The sequence below is a fragment of the Oryctolagus cuniculus genome, chromosome 18, assembly GCF_964237555.1.
Source record: "Oryctolagus cuniculus chromosome 18, mOryCun1.1, whole genome shotgun sequence".
Taxonomy (NCBI): Eukaryota; Metazoa; Chordata; class Mammalia; order Lagomorpha; family Leporidae; genus Oryctolagus; species Oryctolagus cuniculus.
The window spans coordinates 51,087,864-51,115,620 of record NC_091449.1 but is presented as its reverse complement, the minus strand read 5'-3'; the positions used below and the strand labels follow the sequence as shown (position 1 = coordinate 51,115,620).

Below are 27,757 nucleotides of genomic sequence, written 5' to 3'. Positions count from 1 at the left end.
TGATGCCCAGCCAGCTAGTAAACTAATTCAAACAATTTAAACTGTTAAGAAAAGTTTTGTGGTTTTATTGTATCATGAGGCATTGAAACATCTGAACAAATCAATATCTGGGCGGTGAGGCAGCTGCTTTCTCCTTCACTTCTTTGGGTTACTAGAGCAACTTGTCAGTAGATTAAAAAAAAAAAAAAAAAAAAAGACAACCTTTTGCATTATTTAAGTCTTTCCAAGGCATGCGCTGGTACAACACAAACTTCTCCTGTCAGATGCAACTAGTCTAGAGTCCAAACATCATGCACAACACCTTGGTGGCAGCAGCGCACCGCGCCCTCTCCCACCACGGCCCTGCTCGTTTGTGAATGATATTTGGAGCATCTGGAGGAGTGTGAATAGTATCAGGAAGAGGAGGGAGGAGGAAACAGCGTTGAGTGCCTGGCTGGGAGGAGGTCAGCCGAAGTTGTGCAGGGCAAGCCTGAACATGTCATTGGTGCAAACCCAAGCATCGTTGATGTTCTTTAATAGGAACATCTGGTGGAATCCCATGATAGGGTCTTCGTCAGCCTGTAAGAAGAGAAAACGATTCCGTGAGAGCCAAGGAACAGAAAGGGAGTTAGTAGTTGGGGAATGAGGCAAAGAATACGAACCTTGGGATCATACTGTACTAAATCCTAGTATAGGCAAAGGGTATTTATGAATTAATACATCAAACACTGCACTGGGACACAGTGGTCATGAAACGACAGTTCACATTGTTCTGTGCTTCAAGTGCAGAATAATTCAGCAAGTTAGCTACTGCGACAGAGCAGATGACACATCTGCTTCCAAACTCATGTCTCTGGGTACAAGTTACCAAAATTTGGAAAGAATCCCACAGTACTTATTACAGAACTTACAGTATCAAAAAACTGTAACAGACTCACTGTTTGATAATGCCACTCAGTCCAATCAGGAGAAACTGCTGCAAATACTAACTATGGGCAAGTACGTGAGAAAAGGCTCAAAACTGGGTTTATGATGTGGTCACAGCTCTACAGGAAAAAAGAAAGCCATAGTCTCACCATCAGGTGATCTGTTTCCTGTCATCATACAACATCTGCAATGGAAACAGAATGGCAAGAAACTCTAGCCCAGCTGCAGAAAACCAGGATGAGGCACAGTTTGAAGCAGGTCAGCTAACCAGCTCTGTCTCTAATATCACCCATTTTTCTGTGCATTAATGTTAGTAAGGAGGCAAATTAGTCATCTGGGGGCTCCAAGTTGGACAGAAATACCAGGAAGAAACTGGGAAGATGGGAAGGGGCTCCACTTTCTACCCCAGCCTATAAGTTGGTACTGAGCTCCCCGGAGAGACTGTCTGCATCCTGAGGGCCTATTGGGCACAGGCTCTGGGCAGGGCATCTTGGACAGGCAGGGAAAACTGACAGTAAGGTCCAAGACAGAAGGACGATACTCTGGGTCCACTGCAGAGTCTTAAGGCACCTTCCCTCCATGCCCACACTAGATTCAGGAGGCCCTGCCTACCTTGTCCAGAGAGGAAGGATTTGAGCCTGTTACTGTGAGCCCTACCACAACACGTTCCCAGGAAGTTGAGACTGGGCCATTTGGGAAGGAGGGGCTTCTTGGAAACAGGGAACCGGCTTCACTCTATCAGGCACTGAACAGGTTCCTTGAGAGTTCTGGGAGGGGTCTGAGGGTCCATCAGAAGGTTGTGAGGATGACAGGTTATAAATAAGGAAAGGGAAAATGCAAGTCTGCTTTGCAGGTCAGGAGCTAATCTGGGGAGTGGCAGCATGGGCTCTAGGAGGGACTGTCTCTTAGTATTCAGCTGGCCTGGCCACCTATGCCTTGAGTTGTGTCAGGGCCCAGGGTCTTAGCACTACAGCTTGCTCCTATATCTCCTGTCCCTTTTCCAAAAAGGCTCTAGACCACTGTTGTCAAATTGAACTTTCTGTAATCACAGAAATGTTCTGTATCAGCACTGTCCAATAGGTACTCACATATGACTGATTATGAGCACTCAAAAACATTGCTAATGGACCTGAGAACTTTAATTTTAATAAAAGTCTTTTAAAAATTGTTCCACGTGACTGATGGCTATCATATTGAACTACACAGCTCTGAACAGTTACTCTGTGTGCTTATTGATAACCGGGTCACATGCACAGGAAGAGCAGGGGCCCAGGGTCCTCTCCTGCCCACCCCTCCCCCAGTACTGCAGCAGCACTATTACCTTGAGCTGGCCCACAACCATGCTGATGATGCAGCTATCTGGCGTGGGCTGATGGTCCTGTGCCGTGATGCTGTGCTGGATTTTCTGGAAGGGAAGGCTCTACAAGAGAAAGAGTGGTCAGTGGGCTGAAAGAAGCCAGAAGACGTGGGGAAGGAGTCGCCTGCATCCCAGCTCTGGCCCTTACTTACAGACAACTTCTCCACAATGGCAGCTTTCCCTTGGAACTGCTGTCCTTCCCACGTAAGGCATGACGCATCAATCTGCAAAAGGCAGGCAAAGTCCAGGGTCAGAGCCTCAGAACACAAAAGTGATCTCTAAGGACACCAAAAATGGGAGAAATGAGTGCCCATCTCAGTTTCCGTATCTGAACAGAGGGAACTGAGGGTAGCTCCCACTTTACACTATTATGACTTCTTTAATTACACATCCTTTTTCTGAGGTTAGATGCTGACAGACTATTTAACAAAATATACCCACTAGGCTCATTTCCCATTTTTATTCAAGAAGTCATATGGCCTCAGACATGCTTGTGCCTCAGGAGTGCCACAGTGGCCTGGGTTCACACAAAAGCCAACCTGCTGTGAGGTCAGTAAGCCTCAATTCCAGAGAAGTCTTTAGAAATAACGTGCAAACATCTCATTTCATTTCCATTTCCAGGGCCATGGCAGAGTTCCACTGTGGCCCTTCCAGCGAGCCTTCTGGGTACTCACAGGGTCAGGGATGGATAGAGGCTGACAGGGCCTAGTCCGGGACCCTCTCTGCCTCCACAGATAATCCCATAGGCAACTCACTAGGTAAGTCGTCCTCACCCCTCCAAAACCTCCCTTTCACCTTTCACAACCTTCAGGGACAGAACGCAAAAGGGCCTCTGCTACACACTAGCTGTGATATTACGTAAGTCACTTATTTTTCTGAGTCTGAGTTTCCTAATCTTCAAAGAGGAAATTTGCTGAAGATTATGAAACAATATATATACGTATATACTGTGTTCTTTTAGGACCTTGCTAACTCTCCTCTCTGGGTCAGGCCTGCTTTAATTAACAGACAACGATGCAGCACTGCCAGTATAACAGAGTCAGTTCCAGTTTTTCAAAATACTCTCTCCTGGGGCAGCGTTTGACACAGCAGCTTGGGATGCCCACATCCCACATCACGGTGCCCGGTTTAAGTCTCAGCTCCTCTGCTTCTAATCTAGCTTCCTGCTGATGTGCATTCTGGAAGGCAGCAGATGGTGACTCAAATACTTGAGACTCAGATGGGAGTTCCAGGCTCCTGGCTTTGGCCTGACCCAGACGTGGCTATTTGTGTGTGTGTGTGTGTGTGTGTGTGTGTGTGTGTTTTATTTGGCAGGTAGAGTTATAGATAGTTAGAGAAAGACCCTTCTCTTCCCTCCGCTGGTTCACTCCCCAAATGGCGCCACAGCTGGCTGGTGCTGCGCAAATCTGAAGCCAGGAGCCAGGGGCTTTCTCCTGGTCTCCCATGCAGGTGCAGGGGCCCAAGCACTTGGGCCACCCTCCACTGCCCTCCCGGGCCACAACAGAGAGCTGGACTGGAAGAGGAGCAACCAGGACTAGAACCCGGTGCCCATATGGGATGCCGGCGCCTCAGGCAGGGGATTAACCACGTCAGCCACGGCGCCGGCCCCCAGACATGGCTATTTGAAGAGTGAATCCACAAATGAAAGATCGGACTCTGCCTTTCAAATAAAATGAAATAAAAAAAAAAAAAAACTTTTCTATGATAATTGACCATCAAATAATATCTATTCTGCATCTGGTTGTCCACTGGTAAAATTCCTTTCTTTCTTCCCAAAATTTTTGAATGGACCTTAATATTTTGAGGCAGATACAGAAGATCAACCAGCCAGGGGCTGCGACTAGGTCTAGAAGACTCCTATTACCCCGATTTTGGGCAGACCTGCAAGGCAGTCACCTGATCAATCGCATTTCTGTGTCTGAAACTCGGGTAGAGTCATGTATAAGTAGTTCTTGGGGACCAGTGCTATGGTATAAAAGGTTAAGCCTCCACCTGCAGTGTCAGCATCCCATACGGGCACTGATTCAAGTTCTGGCTGCTCCATTTCAGATCTGGCTCCCTGCTAATGCTCCTGGCAAAGCAGTGAAAGATGGCCCAGGCACTTGGCCCCTGTACCCACGTGGGAGACTCAGAAGAAACTCCTGGCTCCTGTCTTCGGCCTGGCTCACCCCCAGCTATTGCAGTCATTTGGGGAGTGAACCTGCGCTCTCTCTCTCTCTCTGCCTCTGGCTCTCTTTCTCTGTAACTCTTTCAAATAAATAAATAAACCTTAAAAAAAAAGTTTTTGGTGTACATAAACATTACTAAAATAGCAGCAAACAATGCCTGCATAGAGGGGTTTCTCAAAGGACATGCCAGCCTCCCTGAGATACTCCCATTTGTTTCCCATGAGCATTCAGCTTTTGGCCCCAAAAGGAAGCTGAACTTGGGACCTCTTAGAAAAGCTCAGGTTTGCACGAAAGATGCTCCAGGCTTTTGCCTCCAGAGGGCACCAGAAACCTTAGTCTCTGCCTGCTGCTGCCTAACATGGAACAGAGGTACTGTCAGGACCATGTGCTTGACCACACAGAATGGCAAGCTTACAACACCCAGCCTAGGATACCAGGTTTCTCAGTCTTGTGGAAGATGAGAGCAGGAAATGTATGAATCAGTAAGCTGGGCCAGGCATTGGCCCTTTATTCCATGGGTGGAAGTTCAGAGAGATGTGGCCAGATCTGCAAGGGCTGCCAGAGCTTGTGTGTGAACTGGCCCAGCACTTGAATTGATCCCCTGGAGCTGGATACTTACGTAAATTGCGCCTAGTTGGGTTCTGTCATTATCAAATAACTGGTAGTAATGTTGAATGAAGCTGGATCCAATCTGCTCCCAAATTGGCTTGTCTCCCATTCTGGAGCGTCACCTGGCCTTGTTGAGACCTGAAAGAGCAGCATGACAGAGAGGGATGTGTTGGTACCATGGGAGCAGGAGGTAACCACTTGCTGACCTCTATCCCTCTCTGGCTTCCTCAGGCAGTGAGTCCTTTGTTGATATTCATTCCTTCTGTGAGCATGGACAGACCCTGAGGAACTAATCGGAGACTCCTATCTTAAGCCAGACCAGTGCTAGGAGCCAAGAAGTGTAACAGACTCAGTCTTTTCTTTGAGGAGCTCCTGGATGATGAGAAAAAGAGGTGCCAGGGTGGTGGCAGACATAAGGGTGCTGAGGGTGCAGGCCCTTCAATGTCCAATAAGGGGAGGAGCCTTTAAGGAGTATCTCAATTATCTCAACAATCTGCAAGGGTAAAGTTATTGCCACCTTCCCACTTTACACTGATATCCATGTGTGGAGTGTTTTCTACACTAACCTTCAGGTGCCGGGATCTGTCCGAAGGCTTGGTTGGCAGTGACAGTGAAGGGGAAACAGCCTCTTAAGGCTTCATTCCTGGGGAGGGCATTGTGTGCAGGCTGAGCTGCAGCTTGAGATGCCCTCACTCCCTATCACAGTGCCTGGTTCAAGTGTTGTTTACTCCACTCCGATTCCGCTTCTTACTAATGCATCTGACAGGCAGCAGCTTATGGCCCAAGTACTTGAGTCCCTGTCTCCCACACAGGAGTTCCTGGCTTCTAGCTTCCACCTGGCCCAGCTCTAGCTGTTGATGACACTGGGGAGTGAGCCAGTGGATGGAAGATCCCTCTTTCTTCCTCTTTCTGTCACTCTGCCTTTCTTTTCCTTTCTTTTTTTTTTTTTTTTTTTAAGATTTATTTACTATTTATTTGAAAGCCAGAATGACAGAGAGAGGGAGGGAGGGAGGGAGAGCGAACGAGCGAGTGAGAATCTTTTATCCATTGGTTCACTCCCCAGATGGCCACAAATGCTGGAGCTAGGCCAATCTGAAGCCAGGAGCCAGGAGCTTCTTCTGGGTCTCCCACATGGGTGCAGGGGCCCAAGCACTTGGGCCATCCTCTGCAGCTTTCCCAGGCTATTAGAAGAGAGCTGAAAGGAAGCAGAGCAACTGGGTCTCAAACTGGTACCCATATGGGATGCCAGCGTCACAGGCAGTGGCTTTACCCACTACAACACAACGCCAGCAGCCTCAACTCTGCTTTTCAAATAATATCTTTTTTTTTTTTTTTTTTTGGACAGGCAGAGTGGATAGTGAGAGAGAGAGACAGAGAGAAAGGTCTTCCTTTTGCCGTTGGTTCATCCTCCAATGGCCGCCACAGCTGGCGTGCTGCGGCCGGCGCACCGCGCTGATCCGATGGCAGGAGCCAGGAGCCAGGTGCCTCTCCTGGTCTCCCATGGGGTGCAGAGCCCAAGCACTTGGGCCATCCTCCACTGCACTCCCGGGCCACAGCAGAGAGCTGGCCTGGAAGAGGGGCAACCGGGACAGAATCTGGCGCCCCGACCGGGACTAGAACCTGGTATGCTGGCGCCACCCATAAACATATCTTAAAAAAAAAAAAAAAAAAAAAAAGTCCCATACGTGACAAAACCAACAAATGACTCTCTTAAGTCTCAAAGGAGCAGGTTACATCTTGGAGGTCAGGCAATACCCAACCTTGCCCTTTCTGGAGCATTTCCTCACTGATAGGGGTGATACCTACATGTTTTTTGGGGAGGCAAGAGTTCAGAGGACCAGAGTAATAGTTGAGGCACGAGAGGAAGGAAAACAGAGGCTGTGTGGGAAAATATGTGGCCTCTTCACATCCTCCCTTCTTGACGTGGCTTTCATTGCAAGAGGCTCTCTCTCTCTGGTTTCTGAGGGAGAGGGGAGCACCACTCCCAGTTAGGAGACCATGGCTGCAAGAATGCTGGATGTTGAACAGCAGGTTAAGCTGCCAACCACAACACCAGCATCCCATATGAGCCCTGGTTCAAGTCTCAGCTGCTCAACTTCTGATCCAGCTCCCCACTACTGCACCTGAGAAAGTAGTGGAAGATGGCCCAAGTACTTGAGTTTCTGTTATCAACATGGAGTTCCTGGCTCCTAGGTTTGGCATGGCTTAGCCCTTGCTGTTGCAGTCATTTGGGGAGTGAACCAGTGGATGAATGATGTCTCTAACTCTTTCAAATAATTAAATAAAAATAAATAAATAATAAAACCTTAACAACAACAAAAGAAGAAGGCTGGCTGGAAAACTAAAGCCCAAGTGAGAGAGCCACTCTGCCTCACACCTCACTCTGGATGACAAGGTGCTGACCACAGAATGACAAGCCTTCAACACCCAGGCCGGGATGCCACAAACACAAACTGCAGACTGTGTGTTGTTCCGTCATTGTCACTGACTGAAGTGAACTCCCCCCGTCCTGAAAATAGGTGGGTTCACCCCAGCAGACAACCATCAGGGAGGCAATCTGATGTAGAGCCGCTGGCACCTCAGCTGTAAAATGGGGATAGTAACCCTGATGTTGCTGGCAGCTGGGAGGTTCTCCAGGGGAATGGCAAAGCCCAACATGGTAAGTGCTAGCTTGCTCCAGGCTCTGTGACCTCATTCAAGGCCAGCAAGGAGGGACAGTGACAGTGCAACCAATCCCACAGTCTGTGACCACTTCAGCCAATGAGCAGCCCGGAAACTAAGCCAGTTTTATTTTAAGTCCCCTAGGAGGTAGTGAAACAAAAATAGAAGCTCAGCGCAGGGATGACTAAGAAATGTCCAAGAAAGTCTAAAGCAAGCAGGAGAGAAGGCTTGGATCTGGCCACGCCTGCTACACAGGAACATACGTGTTTCTCAATTCACACTCTGACAAAAAACAAATCAACAAGTGGGAAAAACATAAGCTCAACATCTGCTATCATGGTCATATCCCCATGGGACAGACTGGCTGTGCCCAAACTGCCAGTGCCTCAGGCAGAGCACAGCTCCCCACTCACTCCCGCATCTCTGCTGCCCCCAACCCTCCCTAGTGTTCACTATGCTTAGCTTAGAGTGCCTAGATCCACCACAACCCCCAAGATGCTCTAGAGGCCCAGTCCCAGAGAGTTCTGGGGGCAGCAGGAAAGCTGGGGGAATGGATAAGGCCATCTCGCCCTCTGCCTTTGGAACACAGCAAGGCTGGGCAGCAATCAGAGAGTATGCACAGAAGAAGAAACACCATCAGGGACGGACTTGAAGCGTAGCAGCATTCCACCTGGACGTCAGCTGGAGCCCTCACCGCTGCACTTCCAATCCAGCTCCCTGCTAAGGTGTCTGGGAAAGCAATGGAGGATGGCCCAAGTGCTTAGGCCCCTGCACCCACAAGGGAGACACAGAAAAAGCTCCTGGCGCCTGGCTTCAGATTGGCACAGCTCCAGCCATTGCGGCCATTTGGGGAATGAACCAGCAGATGGAAGATTCTCTCTCTCTGTAATTCTGTCTTTCAAATAAATAAATCTTAAAAAGAAAAAAAAAAAAAAAAAGGAAACACCATCAACAAAGGTCTATGGGCACGAAAAGAGGTGAGAACAGGAAACCAGGAGGCTGGGGATGGAGGGGAGGGGAACTAAGGCTGGAAGCTGAACTAAAGTTAACAAGGCGCTACCATGTGGTAGGACAGAAGAAGTATGGGGGTGTTCTCCCTTTTTCAGCAGTGTTCTTCATGGTGTGATAACTTTCTAATACAACTATTACTGGGCTGAAGAGGTAGAGAAAGTGTGTGGGGCAGAGTGACAGATGGACAGAGGGCCCTCTGTTCTGGCAGGGCAGAGCTCGCTCCATGAAGGTCAGGACAGCTGAAAGGCTCCCAGAAAGTTTGAGAAGGAACCTTCAATACTATGTCCAGGGGCCGGTGCTGTGGCATAGTGGGCTAAGCCTCTGTCTGTGGTACTGGCATTCCATATGGGCACCAGTTCAAGTCCCAGCTGCTTCTCTTCCGATCCAGCTCTCTGCTATTGTCTGGGAAAGCAGTAGAGGCTGGCCTAACTTCTTGGATCCCTGCACCTGTGTGGGAGATCCAGTGGGGGCTCCAGGCTCCTGGCTTTGGACTGGCATAGTTCCAGCCATTATGGCCATCTCGGGGGTGAACTAGTGGATGGAAGATCAATCTTTCTCTAACTATGCCTTTCAAATAAATAAATAAATCTTTAAAAAAAAAAAAAGTATCAGAAAGCTTTGGCTGAACAGCAGGTGTTAAAATCCCACATCCCACACTAGAATGCCTGGGTTTGATGCCCATCTTGGCTCCTGACGTTAGCTTCCTGCTAGTCCAGACTCTGCAAGGCAGCAGGTTATGGCTCACGAAACTGGGTTCCTTCCACCCATGGGAGATCTGGGTTGAGTTCCTGGCTTTGAACTAGCTTGGCCTGGGGCTATTGTAGGCATCTGGGAGTGAACCAGTGGATAGCAGCTCTCTCCCTACCTTTCAAATAAGAAAAGAAAGCTTTGGCCAAGACCAGTGCTGGTCCCAGTTAACTGCATCCCTGAGCTCTAAACCACAAAAATCATCTAATCCATCCCATACCTTTGGGTTAGAGGCCAAATCCTCAGCTACACAGGTGGTCCCCTATACTTGTCCCATTACCCCATCCTCTCCTACCTTGATTCAGCTCCATAAACACACACCAAGACTCACAGAGTGCTTGCTCACTTTTTTTTTTTTTTTTTTTTTGTAGAGGTGAATCCCCCTGCCAATGATACCCTCCCTCCCCTCATCAGCTTGGTTAGTTTCTACTCTTCCTCCAAGTCACCATTCAGACCCCACCTATTTGGGGAGTCCGTCCCACACTCAAGCTCCCATACAAAAACACACCTAACAACACTCCTGGGCCCTGTTCCTCTACCTGAGCACTGTGGTTCTGGGCTGATGGGGTTCTAGTCATACCCATCTTCCAGCACCCCCCACAAGGCTTTCCACTCATGGCTGAGAGGCAACATTCCTAAATCTAAAACCAGAAGGAGTGCAGAGCCTCTCCCTAAGTCCAATGCAAAACAGGGGAGGAGTCCAGGCCCGACTAGGACAATGTTTTCCTAGGATGTCCATGAGCCCTAGCCCTATTTCTTAATTTACTGTGGAAATAACAGCCTTGGAAAGAAACAAAATACCAACCCTCAGAGGCAGTCTCACTTTAGAATGGGGACTGACCACCCTCACAGTTTCTCCTATGGCTCTTCTGAGGCTGCTGATCACAACCCCTGCTCCATCCAGACTGCTGGCCACCACAGGCCAGGCTGCTTGAGGTATAGGAAAGACCCCGGGGACCGGCGCCGTGGCGCAGTGGGTTAATCCACTGCCTGCCGCGCTGGCATCCCATGTGGGTGCCGGTTCTAGTCCCAGCAGTCCCTCTTCCAGTCCGGGTCTCTGCTATGGCCTGGGAAAGCAGTGGAGGATGGCCCAAGTCCTTGGGCCTCTGCACCCATGTGGGAGACACAGAAGAAGCTCCTGGCTCCTGGCTTAGGGTCCTTCCACCCACATGGGAATCCCTGATGAAGTTCCTGGCTCCTGGCTCTGGCCTGGCTCGGCCCTAGTCACTGAGGCCATTTGGGGAAGGAACCAGTAGAAGAAAAATCTCTCTTAGTCTCTCTCTCTAACTCTACCTTTCAAATAAATAAATAAATATTTTTCTTTTAAAAAGAAAAGCTTCATGTTTATCCTCAAACTTTAGATACTTTTAAAGGCAAAACTTGAAATATTGTCTGGAGATCAGCGCTGTGGTATAGCAGCTTAAGCCACCATCTACAGTGCTGGCATCCCATATATCCACCAGTTCAAGTCCTGGCTGCTCAACTTCTGATCCAGCTCTCTGTTATGGCCTGGGAAAGCAGCAGAGGATGGCCCAAGTCTTTGGGCCCCTGCACCCATGTGGGAGACCCGGAAGAAGCTCCTAGCTCCTGGCTTTGGGTCAGCATAGCTTTGGCCATTGTGGCCATTTGGGGAGTGAACCAGCAGATAGAAGACTTCTCTCTCCCTGTAACTCTGTGTTTCAATAAATAAATAAATCTTGGAAAAAAAAAAAAAAGGTGGCCAGTGCAGTGGGTTAAAACCCCAGCCTTCAGTGCTGGCATCCCATTTGGGTGCCAGTTCCAGTCCCAGCTGCTCCACTTCTAATCCAGCTCACTGCAAATGTGCCTGAGAAAGCAGTGGAAAATGGCCCAAGTCCTCGGGCTCCTGCACCCAAGCAGGAGACCTGGAAGACACTCCTGGCTCCTGGCTTCAGCTCAGCTCAGCTCTGGCCTTTGCAGCCATTTGCAGAATGAACCAGCAGATAGAAGACCTCTCTCTCTCCCTGTCTCTAACTCTCTCTGTAACTATTCCAAATAAAACAAAAGATAAATCTTGAAGAAAAAAAAAAAAAGTGTCTGGCTGAGTACATCTTATTTCCACTAATGCACATCAAGTGTAGAAATAAGTGAAGAGTTTTGTGGGCTCTTGTGCCTAACAATACCCTGTGAATCACACCCATGTCAGAGATGAGCAAAATGAGCCTCAGTGAGGTTTGCTACCTCACTCAAGGCCAGTAGCTAGGGCCAGCATTGTGGCATAGCTGGTAAAGCTGCTGCCTGTACGACAGCATCCCACATGCGCACCAGTTCAAGTCTTGGCTGCTCCACTTCCAATCCAGCTCCCTGCTAATGGCCTGGGAAAAACAGCAGAGGATGACCCAAGAAATTGAGACCCTGCCACAACTTTGTGGGAGACCCAGATGGAGTTCCAGGCTCCTGGCTTCAGCCTGGCCCAGCAGCCATCTGGGGAGTGAACCGGCAGATGAAAATCTCTCTATATATAACTCTTTCAAAATAAATAGATCTTGGAAGGGAGGGAGGGAGGGAGGAAGGAAGGAAAGAGGGAAGGAAGGAAATGCTAGCAGCTGCTAGACAATGGGGTGGAACTGAACAAATTCAGTGGATCTCAGAGCCAAGAGTCCCAGCAAAAACCCGAGTCTGGTGCTAAAAACAACAGATCTCATCTCACCAACAGAGCTGTTCCTGGGCAAACTGGGAAGCGTGGCTCTCTTAGGAAGGGTCTTCCATCTCCAAAGGTGTGAGCAGAAGATCTACACATCAAACCTAGTCGTCCAGGGGCAGGTATCTGACCCAGTGGTTAAGGTGCTAGTAAGAAGCCACAGCCATACTGGCATCTTAACCACCAGGGTTCAGTTCCCAGCTCTGGCTCCCAATTAAGAGCTTCCTGCAGATGCAGACCCTGGGAGGCAGAAGGTGATGGCCAAAGTGAGGGGGTACCTGCTACCCATATGGGAGACCTGGATGGAGTTCCTGACTCCCAGTTTTGGCTGTTGTGGGCATTTGGGGAATGTCTCCCAATAATCTCTTTTTCTCTCTGCCTCTCAATAAAAAAGAAAACACACACACACACACCCCAAAAACCTGTCATCTGAACAATAAGCATTTTATGACAGATGATTTCAATTTCCCTAAATCTTCAGTCACGATCCTTTTCTACCATCAAAGGAGAGACAGTTCCTGACCTAAGTGGACTTCAGGCAGAAATAAGGGCAGAAGGGTGATGGGGAAGATGATGCCAGTATTTCCAAAGTGGCACACAGAAAGTTGCTCATGTGTCTGAAAGCCATCACCAAGGCCTGTGAGGAACACAGCCAGGAGACAGGCCCAGCTTCCAGTGGGGTCCTGGAAACGGGGCACCAGGCATGTCATTCACTTCATATCTACGATCTGCAAGGCCCCAAATGCAGCCCTGAAGTAGAGCACCTGGAAGGGATTCCTCCAGCAAGCAGGAGTGACCACCAACCTGGCTTAAACTTCTCAGGCCCAGAGCACGGGACGTGAACTGCAGGGACAGAGGCAGAAAGGCAGCAGCCAAGACAGGAAGATACTCAGGGTGCCTGTCCTTCAGGAAAACACTGTTCCTCCAATTTCATGGTCTGAGGAGGGTGCTGCGGACCCTGTGCCATGGCCCTCCAATGACTGCCCATGGTCCTTGAAACAAAGTCTCAACCACTTGGCCTGTCTTCCAGGCCCTGGGTGATCCAGCCTTCCTGCTGTCCAACCTTATCTCATGCCAGCATTCTTCCACTTCTCTGAACCTGTTCTCATCTGAGGAGTTCTTAACTGTTGCTCCTTCTACCTGGATCACTCTTCCCTGGCCTCATACATATGTCAGTTCAAATGTCACTTCTTCACTAACACCTTCCCTGACTATTCAATCTAAAGTAGCTGTCTAGGGGCGAGCACAGTGGCGCAGAGGGTTAAGCCGCCACCTGGCATATTCTCATCTCATCAGAGCGCCTAGGATTGAACCCTGCCTCCACTACCGATCAAACTTCCTAATGCACACCCTGGCAGGCAACAGTCCCTGGCTCTTGGTGTCAGCCTGGCCCTGCTCCAGCTCTTGCAGGCATCTGGGGATTGAACCAGCAGATGGAAGATCTCTCTCACTCTCTCTGCCTTTCAAATAATTAAAAATAAACTTATTTAAAATAATTTATTTATTTGAAAGGCAGAGATAGAGAGAGAGGAGAGAGAGATACAGAGAGAGGAGAGACAGATCTTCCATGCCAGTACTGCAGGAGAAGGCTTAATCTACAACACAGTGCTGGCCCCAAATAAACTTTTTTAAAAAATAAACTTTTAAAAATAAAAAATTGGGACCAGCATTGTGGTGCAGTGGATTAAGCTGCCACCTATGACACCAGCATCCTATGCAAGTGCTGATTCGAGTCCCAGCTGCTCCATTTCCAATCCAGCAGCCTGCTAATGTGCCTGGGAAAGCAGCAGAAGATGGCCCAAGTACTTGGGACCCTGACACCCACATGGGAGCCCTGGATGGAGTTCTAGGCTCGCAGCTTTGGCTTGTCCCAGCTCCAACCAATGGGGCTATTTGGGAAATGAACCAGTGAATAGAAGATTGATCTCTCTCTCTTTCCCTCTGTGTAACTTTGCCTCTTAAAAAAAGTAGCAGGGGCCAGCGCTGTAGCATAGTGGGTAAAGCCGCTGCCTGCAGTGCTGGCATCCCATATGGGTGCCGGTTCGAGTCCCAGCTGCTCCACTTCTGCTCCAGCTCTCTGCTATGGCCTGGGAAAGCAGAGGAGGATGGCCCAAGTCCTTGGGCCCCTGCACCCATGTGGGAGACCAGAAGAAGCTCCTAGCTCCTGGCTTTGGATTGGCCCAGCTCTATCCGTTGCGGCCATCTGAGAAGTGAACCAGCGGATGGAAGACCTATCTCTCTGCCTTTGTAACTGCCTTTCAAATAAATAAATAAATCTTTAAAAAAAATAATAAAGTAGCCATCTAGCTATTCCCAGCATGTTTTCTTAGAATTTATCACTGCCTGAGATTATCGCATATATACATTTGTGTATATATACAGTCTGTCTCCCTGCCTGGGGCATCCCTAGCCACCCCTGTTCCTTGGCCCAGCCCTCAATAACCACTGTTGACTAAGTGCACAAATGTGTGGGAGCCTGGCCAAGAGGCCAGCCCTTCCTCTTTGGAGGAGGAGTGAGTTCTGGGCAAGCCCTGCTCAATTTAAATGGCCCAGTGACCCACTTCCCCTCCACCCACACTTCTGTTCAAGCTGTCAGGAAACAGTCCTTTGTGGCTCACCCAGCTATCTGTGGTCTAAGCAAAGGGGGACTTGGCTTCAGCCCCCTCTCCCATTCCCAAGGTCCTGCTCACCTGATGGGCAGCTCTGACTAAACAGCAGGCACACAACCACACCCTCGAAGACCTTGCCTCTGGTGGCCTGTTCCGGCTCTCCCTGTGGTGTGACCCTATGACCTGTCTCATCATTAATTGTGGGGATGTCAGCAGGAAATCAACTGAGGGCATAAGGCAGGACCCAGCTGTAAGGAGTTATCATCAGTTCCTGGGTGAATACTAGGTCAACAGCTAGGCAGAAGGTGAGTACTTCAGCCTCCCATAGGGAAGCCACTCATGGGTCAGACCTCGAACTGGGAATGGCAACTGTCCAGCTCTCCATTCCCCTGCCTCAGGCCTGGAGAGAAATCAGCCAACGTCTGGGGCCCAGATGGCTGACAGCACAAAACCCTCTCTGGGACCAACACTCAAGGTCTAGGAGTTTCCAGCACCCCTTCCTCTTCTTCACTGCACTGACTGATCCATAAGCTGAATCCTGAGACCTAGTCTGTCCTCTCTGCCCCGCACTCCCTGAGTAACCTCTCTTTCCCAGGTGGCTAGCAAGATTTCCCGCCTGAGTCCTAAACAGCTCCCATCTGTGAACTTGCTGGTTAGGCACACAGTAGAGCCTGTGTAGTCTACCTGACCAGGCCCATGGTCTGCCACTACTGTGCCTGGTTAATACCAACGTGGCAACCCAGAGGCTGAGAAGAGAGGGGAGTAAAACATAACAATGGAGCCCAAAGGGTGGTGGCCAGAATGTCTCCTGCAAGTCAAACACTTGTTTGTATTCTCATTTGAGCCTCACAATAAGTCCTATAAAGCTGCTATGATTATCATCACTTAGTAGATGAAGAAACCAAGACTCTTAGGTTAAAAAAGAATTGAGGTAGGCCGGCGCCGCGGCTCACTAGGCTAATCCTCCGCCTAGCGGCGCTGGCACATCAGGTTCTAGTCCCGGTTGGGGCGCCGGATTCTGTCCCGGTTGCCCCTCTTCCAGGCCAGCCCCCTGCTGTGGCCAGGGAGTGCAGTGGAGGATGGCCCAGGTGCTCGGGCCCTGCACCCCAGGGGAGACCAGGAAAAGCACCTGGCTCCTGGCTCCTGCCATCGGATCAGCGCGGTGCACTGGCCACAGCGCGCCGGCCGCGGCGGCCATTGGAGGGTGAACCAACGGCAAAGGAAGACCTTTCTCTCTGTCTCTCTCTCTCTCACTGTCCACTCTGCCTGTCAAAAAAAAAAAAAAAAAAAAAAAAAAAAAAGAATTGAGGAGCCGGCACTGTGGCGTAGTGGGTAAAGCCGCCGCCTGCAGTGCTGGCATTCCATATGGGCGCTGGTTCTAGCCCCAGCTGCTCCACTTCTGATTCAGCTCTCTGCTGTGGCTTGGGAAAGCAGCGGAAAGCAAGTCCTTGGGCCCCTGCACCCATGTGGGAGAGCCGGAAGAAGCTCCTGGCTCTGGATCTGCGCAGCTCCGGTCACTGCGGCAGTGAACCAGCAGATGGAAGACCTCTCTCCTTCTCCTTCTCTCTCTTGTGTAACTCTGACTTTTAAATAAATCTTTTTTTTTTTTTTTTTTTTTTGACAGGCAGAGTGGACAGTGAGAGAGACAGAGAGAAAGGTCTTCCTTTGCCGTTGGTTCACCCTCCAATGGCCGCCGTGGCTGGCGCGCTGCGGCCAGCGCACCGCACTGATCCGATGGCAGGAGCCAGGAGCCAGGTGCTTTTCCTGGTCTCCCATGGGGTGCAGGGCCCAAGCACCTGGGCCATCCTCCACTGCACTCCCTGGCCACAGCAGAGAGCTGGCCTGGAAGAGGGGCAACCGGGACAGAATCCGGCGCCCCAACCGGGACTAGAACCCGGTGTGCCAGCGCCGCTAGGCGGAGGATTAGCCTAGTGAGCCGCGGCACCGGCCCAATAAATAAATCTTTTAAAAAAAAGAATTGAAGACCACACAATGCCATTGGCATAGCCAGTATTAGAATGTTCACAAAACTGGCCAGGATTGGAACTGCTGAGGGCCACTATGGAGTAGCAGAAAGCAGCTGGAAGGCAAAATCAGGAGGCAGGGGGAAGAGTCCTTTTCTTCTCCTTCGAAATCAGCAAGCTCCTCAGGTTGAAAAATACCTGATTACGTGCTGAGCAGGTCAAAGCAGGTTTGCACTATAGGAATGATTGAGAGCTTGAATTCTCCTAGGCCTGAAACCACCTGCAAGTAGAACCAGGGGCTCCCCACACAGACCCTGCAAAGGACAGCAGGCTTTCTAGTTTCTACCCTGGCAATACCCGATCGGGACCGACCCAGGGTCTTAAGTATCTGATATTTTAACAAACATTCTAGAATTTCCTTTTTACTGAGGATACTGAAGCAAACAGCCCTGAGGTATCCCAGATACACTCCTCTTATGAAGGGGAGATCTCCATTGACTTGGTAGCCCTGTCTCCAGTCTAGGGCCTTTGGGAGTCGCACACAGCAAGAAAAAAATAAGGCCACGAGGCCAGCTTTGTGGCATAGCAGGGTAAGCCACGGCCTGCTATGCCAGCATCCCATATGGAGACAGGATCAAGTCTCGGCTGCTCCACTTCTGCTCCAGCTCCCTGATAATGCCCCAGGGAAAGCAGCAGAAGATGGTCCAAGTACTGGGCTCCTGCACCCACGTGAAAGACCCAGATGAAGCTCCTGGATTCTGACTTTGGTCCAGTTCAGTCCTAGCTGTTGTGGCTATTTGGAGAGTAAACCAGAGGAGGGAAGATCTCTCTCTCTGCGTCTTTCAAATAAATCTTTCCAATAAGTAAATAAATGAGGCCCAGCATAGTGAAAGACGTTCTTGGCCATAGGTCACCAGTAGCAGAAGTCCTGGGGTCCATGAGTAGGCCCACCCCTTGCCCTGGGTCTCCCTTCCCTGTCACTGAAATCCCCAGCCTCAGCAAGACCCAAAGCATTCTGCCCGGGAGGACACACTCCATTTGGCAGGGTAAGAAGGAAGAAGGTGCCACACAGGCCTGCGGGCCAGAATGATCATACCATCACTCCAGCAATAACCGACACACTGCCATCTCTTTCAGGGAGGAATTCAAGAATTCCTGCCCCACACAAGCAAAGAAAGAGAATCACAGAAGCTCACAATTAGTAGAGGGGTAGCCAAACCAAACCCCAAACACACAAATGTCATCCTCAAATGGTCCATGGTAGCCATGTGGGTGAAAGCCCTGCACAGAATTCAGCTCAACACAAGCCAAAGAAATCTTGTCCATCTTTGGAAAAAAAAAAGTTTATTTATTTTTTGAAAGAGAACCTATCCCATGGTCTACTCTCCAAATTTCTACAACAGCCATTACTGAGCCATGCCAAAGCCAGGAGCTGGGAACTCAACCCAGGTCTCCCATGTGTGTATCAAGAACACAGCCACTGCTTCCCATGGTATGCATTAGCAGGAAGGTGGAATCAGGGCTGAACCAGGACTTTAACCCAGACACTCCAATATGAGAAACAATCGTTCCAAGTAGCATCTTTTTTTTCCCCCCCTTTGGACAGGCAGAGTTAGACAGTGAGAGAGAGAGACAGAGAGAAAGGTCTTCCTGTTGGTTCACCCCTCAAATGGCCACTGCGGCTGGCGTGCAGCACTGACCCGAAGCCAGGAGCCAGGTGCTTCCTCTTGGTCTCCCATACAGGTGCAGGGCCCAAGCACTTGGGCCATCCTCCACTGCCCTCCCGGGCCACAGCAGAGAGCTGGACTGGAAGAGGAGCAACCGGGACAGAATCCGGTGCCCCTACCAGGACTAGAACCTAGGGTGCCAGTGCCACAGGTGGAGGATTAGCCTAGTGAGCCATGGCGCTGGCTTCCAAGTAGCACCTTAACCATTATGCCTAACACCTGCCCCCTGTCCAACTTTGTTCATCTTGGGAAAACTTTCGATCCACTCCTCTTGCCCAGAAAGGTACCTTCCTTTCCTGGAGGTCCCAGTGAGGGTGGGCTGAGGATGCAGTGTTGGCATTCCTGAAGTTCCTGTTGGCTCCTGCCCCACTTCCTAACCTCATAAGCAAGAAATACCAAGAAGCCTCTTGGACCACAGGGTCTGCTGAACCTCCCATCTTTCTGGAGGGCTCCTCTTTCACCCAAGAAGGACTTCCTGATGGGTACTACTTCAGGAAAAACTATTTGGCACTTGAATCAAGATAACCATGAGGGGCTGGCGCTGTGGTGCAGCAGGGAAAGCCGCTGGCTGCAGTGCCAGCGTCCCCTGTGGGCAGTCATTCAAGTCCCAGCTGCTCCACTTCCAATCCAGCTCTCTGCCCATGTGCCTGGGAAAGCAGTGGAGGACGGCCCAAGCCCTTGGGCCCCTGCACCCAGGTGGAGAATTGAAGAAGCTCCTGGCTCCTGGCTTTGGACAGGCCCAGCTCCAGGCATTGCAGTCAGTAGATGCAGGATGCAGGAACCAGTGGATGGAGGATCTTTCTGTAGCTCTGCCTTTCAAATAAATAAATAAAGCTTAAAAAAAAAAAAAAAAAAAAAAAAAGTAACCATGAGAGCATCTCAATGAAAGGGGCAGAAGTCACAAACCCAGGTTCCAGGCAGAGAACTGAGAAATCACATACAATAAAATGCTGGTGCGATTCCCAGGCACTGTGAGAATACCAAGCAGAGAGCTCTGCAGAAAACAGGAGCAGCAAGTTGTAGAAGTTGCAACTAGACTCAATAGCCATAGCGATCTGGAGTGGTGACAGCCTCACTCAAGGAACACTAAACTGCTGAGTCCATAATCCGCAGTTACGTTTCCCTCTGTGGTTGCTGCCAGGCACTGGAGAAGGTGGCCCACTAACAGTCTCTCCTCTTTGGTGCACTAATCATGCAGAAACCTCTTCTTCGACAGAGGACTAATAGTCCCTGTAGGTTCCTTCATTTTATTTTTAAAATATTTTTAAACACGTACTTATTTATTTGAAAGTCAGAGTTACACAAAGAGAATAGAGACAAAAGAGAGACCCTCTAGAGCTGGCACTGCGGCTCAATAGGCTAATCCTCCGCCTAGCGGCGCAAGCACACTGGGTTCTAGTCCCGGTCGGGGCGCCGGATTCTGTCCCGGTTGTCCCTCTTCCAGGCCAGCTCTCTGCTGTGGCCAGGGAGTGCAGTGGAGGATGGCCCAAGTGCATGGGCCCTGCACCCCATGGGAGACCAGGAGAAGCACCTGGCTCCTGCCTTCGGGTCCGCGCGGTGCGCCGGCTGCAGTGTGCCGGCCGTGGCGGCCATCAGAGGGTGACCAACGGCAAAGGAAGACCTTTCTCTCTGTCTCTCTTTCTCACTGTCCACTCTGCCTGTCAAAAAAAAAAAAAAAGAGAGAGAGAGAGAGAGAGAGAGCTTCCACCAACTGATTCACTCCCCAAATGGCCACAATGGCCGGGAAAAGGCCAGGCCAAAGCCAGGAGCTTCTTCTGGGTCTCCAGGTAGGTGGCAGAAACCCAATCACTTGGGCCATTTTCTGTTGCCTTCCCAGGACATCAGCAGGGAGCTGGATCAGAAGTGGGGCAGGGGCCAGCATGATGGCATAGGGGGTAAAGCCGCCACCTGCATTGCCAGCATCCCATAAGGGCGCTGGTTAAAGCCCCGGCTGCTCCAATTCCAATCCAGCTCCCTGCTATGGCCTAGGAAAGCAGCAGAAGATGGCCCAACCCCTTGGGCCCCTGCATCTGCGTGGGAGACCCGGAAGAAGCTCCTGGCTTTGAATTGGTGCAGCTCTGGCCGTTGCAGCCATCAGGAGAGTGAACCAGCAGATGGAAGACCTCTCTCTCTCTCCCTGCCTCTGCCTCTCTGCCTCTTTGTAACTCTGCCTTTCAAATAAAATAAAATAAATCTTAAAAAAAAAAAAAAAAAAGGAAGTGGGGCAAGGCCAGGACTTGAACCAGTGCCCACATGGGATGCTGACATTGCAGGCAGCAGCTTTATCTGCTATGCCACAATGCTGAGCCCAGCTCCCTTTATTTTAGCCCTCAGCACGTAATACCAACATTACTCTTATAACCCCCAATACTGAGATCTCCTTTCCCTCAAAGCAACCTCAAGTAAGATTCTAATGCTTTAGTCAGGAAATCCTAGAATTCTTCTGGTTCTAGCATTTGAGAATTCTGCCTCCTTTAAATCACCCAGCCCAGCCCAATTTACCAACTGGAAGGACAGCTGAATAACATACACGGCTTGGGGAAGTGAGCTCCTAGTCGTTAAGGGACCGTATTTTGAGTTGGTTGATAAGCCAGGCAGCCTGACACCTGCCTTACACTTCTGCGTCCATATTCTGACTGCCTCACATCAGGCTCCACTTCCATGAACAGAGGGCACACGCAGATTCTGGAGAACCTCGGGCTTCTCTTATCTGAGACCTCAGTGGCCTGCCAAGTTCCAGAAAGATCAGGGACTTCTTGGAGTATTTAGCAAATCCCAAAACAAAGAAGTTACAGGGAACGTGTAGAGATTGGAGTAAGAAGGCGAGATTTGAATTCCTCCCACTCCTGGTATCCTCGGAGAAGGAACAATATGTTTTTGACTCTGAAGGGCAAGCTACCCAGGGTCTTAGAATAATGCAAACTAATCCACAGCCATAAGCCTAGCTCATCTGAAACCTGCGTCCTAGAAAGCATCAGTCCGGACAATCTAGGGAGGGTCTAGAAGTCATTGCTTCTAGTTCTGTCAGATCTGAACCTTATCACTGCTCAGCCTTTTAGCCAAGATCAAGCGTAGAGACCTGACCCCATGGACTCTGTATGTGAGCTGTGGGTAGTCAGTCCCTCCTACTGGAAACAGGGCCTTGCCTGAGACTGAATTTCTGTGCTCACAGGCCAGGACATGGACTGTAGGAGTTGAAAGAGAAGGCAACCCCTGGTGAGCTCTGAGCAGCATCCCTGCCTGTCCTCCTTGACCAGAGAGAATGACTAGGCAGAACCAGTCCCACTGCAGGAAAACTTCCAAGCCCAAAGCACACTGACCAGAAACATTCTCACCTGGGGAGATGCTCACAAAGGGTGGGGGTAGAAGGCAGTGGCAGTTGTTTTCAGCACCACATGCCCAAATCAGCCCTCCTAAGACACCTGGTACTCTGCTAGTTGCTAAGGTCAGGTCTGCAAAGATCAAGCTGCTATAATCCCTTCCAGGAATGAGGCTCAGAAGCTGCGGTGGGTCAGTTTGACAGGGACTGCTCCCCAAGTCCCAAAGTCTTTATTCTCTGGATAAGTCTCTTAACTTATCACCATTCAATCAGAAGTGCCTTCACCCAGGTTTCAGAAGGGCCCCGGAGTCTGACTCTGAGCCCTGCAGCTCAATTGGGCCCCACCCCGAGATTCACTTCCAGCTCAGCCTCTCGTCTGGCACTAGGCTCATGAACCTCAGGCCTGGATTCTTTTCCCCTCTGCATTAAATCCCACCTCATCATCCCATTTCTATGGAGTCATCGTCTCTGGCAGGGCAAGTCTATGTTGACTCCAGGAGGGGAACATGCGAGAATTGTGCTGCGCCTGAGAGTTCTAACAAGGCCTTGGAAACTCAAACATCCAACCTCACCTCCTCCTCCATTAACGGGCAACCAACCTCGTGGGGCCTAGATACTGATAGAGAAGGGCGGGGTTGGCCTACCAGCCCAGAGCGGCCTCATCAGGTCCAGATCTTCCAAGGCCGCCCAAGGGTGGAAACCCCTGGCCGTGCAGAACCCCCTCCCGCCTCGCGTTTCCTACCCTGACCTCCACGTAGGAGAACCTATGCGTGGGTTCTACAAAGGAAGCAGGTTTCGTGAACTCCCAGCAGGCAGTCAAGCAGAGAAGTGTTCACCTAGGAACGGGAACCGGGTAAGGGACCCAGGGTCCAGCCGCGGCAGGTAGGCACCCTTACTCATGCTGACCCCGGAGGGGGCCAGGTGGTCCGCTCATCCCCGATCCTTGGCAGGCGGTGGAGGGACTTGGGACTGGGGTCTGCCAGCTAGCCTGCCTGCAGAGCTTGCGGACTCCAGCAGGCCGGGCCAGGCTAGACGGGGCGGGGCCCTGAGAGCCCCATCCGGAAGGTCCGGACCAGAGAAAAGGGCCCTTGCCACAGCGCAGTCCGGGTGTACCAGCCACGGAGACCGCACGGCCCGGATAAGCGCCTGTCTGACTCCCTCTACGTTCCCCCGCGGCCGCCGCCTCAGAAGACCGGCGGGAGGCGGAGCCGCGCGCGACACATGGCCCGGGCCCCGCGCGGCTTCGGGCCGCCAGGAGGAGGGGAGGGGAGGGGCCTCCCAGGGACTCGCAGCGGAGGCCCCGGACGGCCCAGAGCGCGGCTTCTGCGGCCCAGCCCCCGCCCCGGCGCTCTAGCCCCGACACTCACCCGAGGGGCTGGCACGATGGCGGCGGCGGCGGCGGCAACCCAGCGCGGTCTGCGACCGACTGTCCCTTCCCCCCTGCCTTCCCTTGCCCGCCGCGCTGCACTCTGGGAAACGTAGTACCACCCCCTTTCGTTTCCGGCATAAGTGCATCTAAAGAAAACTACAATTCCCGCTGTGCAACGCGCGGAGACCCAGACACGGCCCGCGGCGCGGGAGGTGAGGCTAAGCCAGGGAGGGAGGATGCCGGGGCGAGCCCCTGAGAATTGTGGTCTAGCGGAAGCCTCTGGAACACTGGAGGTTGGCGCCAGGCAAGGGTCAGGGCTCTGTTGTCGCCCGGTCCCAGCTGGCCTGGCCCCGCCCCAGCTGCACGGTGGATGGGGAGTTGGCCCCGCCTCTATGGGAGCCCGGCCAGCCCCCAGCTGGCCCAGCCGCCCTTTCCTAGGCCCCTGGACTGTTTCCGCTCCCGAAACCCCCCTTTCAAGGTTCTGGCCGCCTCTTGGAAGCTGTGCGGCTTTAGCCCACCCCGTTGGAACCAACAGCTTCTGTTGTCCCAACATTCGTGCTCCGTTCCGGGGCTAATCGACCCCAAAGCTGGTTTTCCAGCAGACGCAAACGCTGCTCAGGTAGGGCTTGGTTGGAGAAATGATTACTCTCAGACTTGGAGAAGAATATTTCAAAAAGTTCGTGGAGAATGGAATTAAAAGTATTTTGGAGCAAGAATTTGAAATCCATGCCTGTTTTTTATAATACGCATTTCCACGAACTTTTTGAAGACCACTCTGTAGACAGGGGTCTCCAAAACATTTTTTGTCGTTGTTGCAGCAGACAGAACTTTCATTTTTATCAATGTGGAAGGATACGGCTCACCCAGTTTCCCCATCACTTTAGAGACCAGATTGTAAACAGCCCTCCCCCCTTTCCTTTGAACACGCATTTCATCATTTCCTTGGTAACACAAACATTTGAAAGCCTGTGTTGGGCAAGCCAGGGGACCTCAGGTAGGAGAAACAGCTATAAGGATTCTCTAGGTAGGCAGCTGCAAGCCGTTCCGCCTTCCCAGGATCTCTCAGCACGCCTATTCTACTCACCCCCACCCTCTCCCTTAAAGCCTAAGTTCATTCAAACTACACTTTGCCTGACTAGGCGCTGTTTTTATTACTAAGTTGGTGAGAACTCTGCTCCTGTTTGTAGTGCATCTGCCATCTGGGAACTCCCTTGCTTGGTGATCCGTCCTCCAAAAAGCCAAAACACTGGACGTGTTGTATGTACCTAACTGCAGACACCATAGAGGGTCCAAGTAGTGCTGCTAAGAGGTTCAGGAGAGCCAAAGCAGAAACAGCAGGAATCTCATCAAAAAAACAGGAGCTCCTAACCAGCACTGTGGCACAGTCAGGCAAAGCTTGTGATACAACCTGCATCCCGTATCTGTGTGCAAGCTCCGGTCCCAGCTGCTCTGCTTGCGATCCAGCTCTCTGCTGGCAGAGTGGCAGATGACAGTCCAAGTACTTGGGCCCCTGCACCCATATGGGAGACCTGGATAGCATTCTGGGCTGTGGTTTTGACCTGGCCCAGCCCCAGCTGTTGGGGCCATTTGGGGAATGAACCAGTGGATGGAAGATATCTCCCTCTCTTTCTTTCAAATAAATATTTCTAAACAAACAGGAGCTTAAGGATACACTGAAGAGTATAGCTGGAGTCTGGGGAAGCCCTACTGTCAAAGGGGAGTAGGGACATGTGACACTGGCCTAACAGAGGCATGCAAAGGGCTTCTGTCCCAGCTGGCCTGGAAATGCACTGCTCTGTTCCACCACCTATTACTAGCCAAAACTAACCTTAAGAAAGCAAAGACCAAACCTACCCCCACCAGAGCCAGAATTAACTCTAGGAAGAGACTGAACCCACTCCTCACCAGGCCCCTATGCTACACCACCCTCACTTCCCCACCAAATTATTTGTGCCCAGTGACATGAAGGGAAGCAGAGACTAGTTTTTGTGCCACTCCACCTTGCAGCCACAAGGCAGGTCCCTAGGTATTGTGTCTAACACAGAGAAGGGAATCATTTTATGGAGCCCAAGAAAGTCGATTTTGTGTCCCAACACCTAAACAGGACTCACTTTAAAGGCATTCACCTCTCTTTATTGGCTTTGAGCTAAATTACTGAAAGCTATAGATAAAAATGTCACCCCCCACCACTCTGATATCCAATCTGAAGAAAAACAGAAGTAGCCAACCACAAATCCCAACACTTTAATACCCTCGATGAGTCCAGCCCAATTACACTGAAGGACAAGAGCTCTGTGCAAATCTGTGCCTAAATGAGCCATGGCTGGATCTAGCTGTGGTCTTTACCAATTAATCAAGTAATGCATGCACATGTGTACCAGCCACTGTGCTAGACCTGAGGGAGGAAATGGTGAGCAAAAGTCAACTCCAGGAAGAAGTCAAAACCCTCAGCGGTAGGTATGAATTCAGCTTAGTTCTCAGTTGCTGCTTCTTGTTAAAAGGACACAGGGAGACAACCCATGGACAAACTGCAGCCATCTGGTAGTTTCCAAACTCTTTAGGGTGAGCTGGGCCTGGAGCTCTGTGAGGACCCCTGAAGCCAGGGTCTGTGTACTTAGGGCTCCTTTTCAGAGAAACCTGATCATTCAGTCATCTCCACTCAACATCAACCTTTCAAATAAGACCGAAGCCTATTTCACCGTTTCAAGGACACTTAGCTGAGTTTTTGTAAAAAATAAAATGGCGAAACCCAAATACAAACCTTACTTTTTGTTTAATTTGTCCTGCCAAACAAACACAGTGAAAACTTTAGTCTGACTAATTGTACAGAAAATAGAATTTGTAACCAGTAGCAAACAGAACAGGATAAACCTAAGTCCCTGGCAAGCTGGATCTCCATCAGCAGGTCACCCAGTTCCCCTGGGGAGGGAGGTCCCAGGAGGAAGAGGCACAGATCTACCAGTCCCCATCAGAATCACAGAGCTGCACCTGGGAAGCAAAAGCATGAAAACGAGAACTGATGTTACTTGGAACTATCACCACTACACACAGAAGAATCGCTTCCGACTGCCGGCCAACCTTAAGGAGTGGTTTTCCCAAACCCACAGTCCCTGGGCATCCCACCTGCAACCCTCAGGGGTTAAGTTTCAAGTTCACTGGTTCTGAAGCCTCTGCTTGACCAGAATCTGCAACATAAACTGGGGAAAGAGGGTAAACCAAGTCACAAATGCTGGTGTCACCAGTGCAGAGTCGGAGGCCCCAGACCGCTGTGTACGGAGGAAACAAGTGAGATCGCCAGATCACCAGCATGAGTCCAGCTGCCCTAATCCTCAGTACTGTCAACTAGTGCCCCAGGAGTCCAGGGGAGTCCCACAGCGGCCTGAGGACTGCCGCAGGCCGCAGGGCGACCCGTTCACATCCCGTGCTTCTTGCGGATCACAGCCATGGCCAGGAGACGATCCTTCTCGCGCAGCTCTTCGCGCAACTTGGCCTCGGTGAGACGCAGGTGACGGATGCTGCCCTTCATCTCTTTCATCTTCACTTCCATCAGCGCCAGGATATCCCGCTGCTCGTTCAGCTTGCGCAGCAGCTCCTCCTCCGTGGTGCCTGACGACAGCGAGTAAGAGTGGTCGGAGCCAGTGTCAGGGAAGCCCTCTTCCCCGACCACCACCAACTGGGGGCCCATGGGGCACTCGGCGGCCTCCAGCCCCGCTGTGGCGGCCTCTAGCTCCGACGCAGCAGCTGCTGCGGCCGCACCCTCTGCGGCTGCGAACTCCACCTGCACAGTAAGGTCGATGGGCTTCACGTCTTCTCCGGAGGGGGTGGTGGGAGCCGGCGGTACGGATCCCGGAGCCTGGTTGCTGTCTACGGCGGCCTGAAGGGTGAGGAGCACGGCCGCGGAGGCAGACACCAGGTTGGGCTGCAGCTGGGAGGTCTGGGCAGTGGAGGCGGACGGCGACGCTTGCTGCTGCTGTTGCTGCTGCTGCTGTTGCTGCTGCTGTTGCTGTTGCTGCTGCTGTTGTTGTTGCTGCTGCTGCTGCTGCTGCTGCTGCCTGCGGCGAGCCGCCGCAGCTCCCGCGGGTCTGCGCGCTACTTTGCGCTCATTGACGCCGCGCAGCGGGAAGATGGTGGGGACACGCACCGTGTAGGTCTTGCGGCCGCCCTGGAAGTGAACGCTGCAGAGACGGTGGCCCGTGGTGGGCTGGAAGGTGGAGAAGCACCCACTGACGCCGGCACGGGACACGTTCTTCAGCCACAGGCGCCGTAGCTCAGCGTCCTTAGGAAACGTGTAGAAGTGCAGCGCCTTGTCCCGGTGCGAGTTATTGTAGCAGCCCGGTACGCAGCACGTAAAGCCAGGCATGGCTGCGCTGCGCCGCGCCGCCCAGCACGGCCCCTCCGGCCTCCTGCGCCCTTCGACGGCCGGGTCGGTCCGCCGCCGCCCGCCCTTCGACGGGCGGCGCCGCGCGAGGCTTTAGGCAGCCTCCCACTACTGCCGCCTGGCGCAGCCGGGCCTGCCCGGCGCCCCGTGCCCAGAGTACGCTTCCCGCCGGCCCGCGCTGCGACGCCTGCCCGGCCGCCCGCCTGCGCTCGGGAGTCGGCCCCGGGGACGCCGCGAAGGACCGCCTGGGAAGGAGGACTACGCCCCCCACAA

The 27,757-nt window shown here is 51.6% G+C and overlaps 2 protein-coding genes across 5 annotated transcripts; both read right to left on the bottom strand.

Moving 5' to 3' along the window:
- Positions 1-35: 35 nt before the first annotated feature.
- Positions 36-23,354, bottom strand: NUTF2 (nuclear transport factor 2). 4 transcript variants are annotated; one of them, XM_008257484.4, is made up of 5 exons: positions 23,105-23,354; positions 5,051-5,178; positions 2,416-2,487; positions 2,228-2,326; positions 36-558 (listed from the first exon to the last, which is right to left on the bottom strand). In XM_008257484.4, the coding sequence occupies exons 2-5, from the start codon at positions 5,147-5,149 to the stop codon at positions 445-447; spliced, it is 384 nt and encodes a 127-aa protein (XP_008255706.1). In that variant the 5' UTR covers positions 5,150-5,178; positions 23,105-23,354; the 3' UTR covers positions 36-444. The 4 variants fall into 4 exon arrangements, with proteins under 4 accessions (XP_008255706.1, XP_008255707.1, XP_002711669.1 ...); XM_008257485.4 differs by lacking the exon at positions 23,105-23,354 and adding an exon at positions 22,634-23,090; XM_002711623.5 differs by lacking the exon at positions 23,105-23,354 and adding an exon at positions 22,574-22,948.
- A 2,506-nt stretch (positions 23,355-25,860) lies between these two features.
- THAP11 (THAP domain containing 11) lies at positions 25,861-27,732 on the bottom strand. Its single transcript, XM_008257483.4, has one exon. It carries the CDS (start codon positions 27,464-27,466, stop codon positions 26,519-26,521), a length of 948 nt encoding a protein of 315 aa, XP_008255705.2. The 5' UTR covers positions 27,467-27,732; the 3' UTR covers positions 25,861-26,518.
- Positions 27,733-27,757: the final 25 nt, after the last annotated feature.

Excerpts from the sequence above, each read along its gene's own strand:
- NUTF2 (XM_008257484.4), bottom strand. The coding sequence starts at position 5,149 with ATGGGAGACAAGCCAATTTGGGAGCAGATTGGATCCAGCTTCATTCAA. Across the intron at positions 2,488-5,050 it reads CCCAACTAGGCGCAATTTAC|ATTGATGCGTCATGCCTTAC; the intron begins GTAAGTATCCAG and ends TGCCTTTTGCAG. Across the intron at positions 559-2,227 it reads TGGTTGTGGGCCAGCTCAAG|GCTGACGAAGACCCTATCAT; the intron begins GTAATAGTGCTG and ends CTCTTCTTACAG.
- THAP11 (XM_008257483.4), bottom strand. The coding sequence starts at position 27,466 with ATGCCTGGCTTTACGTGCTGCGTACCGGGCTGCTACAATAACTCGCAC.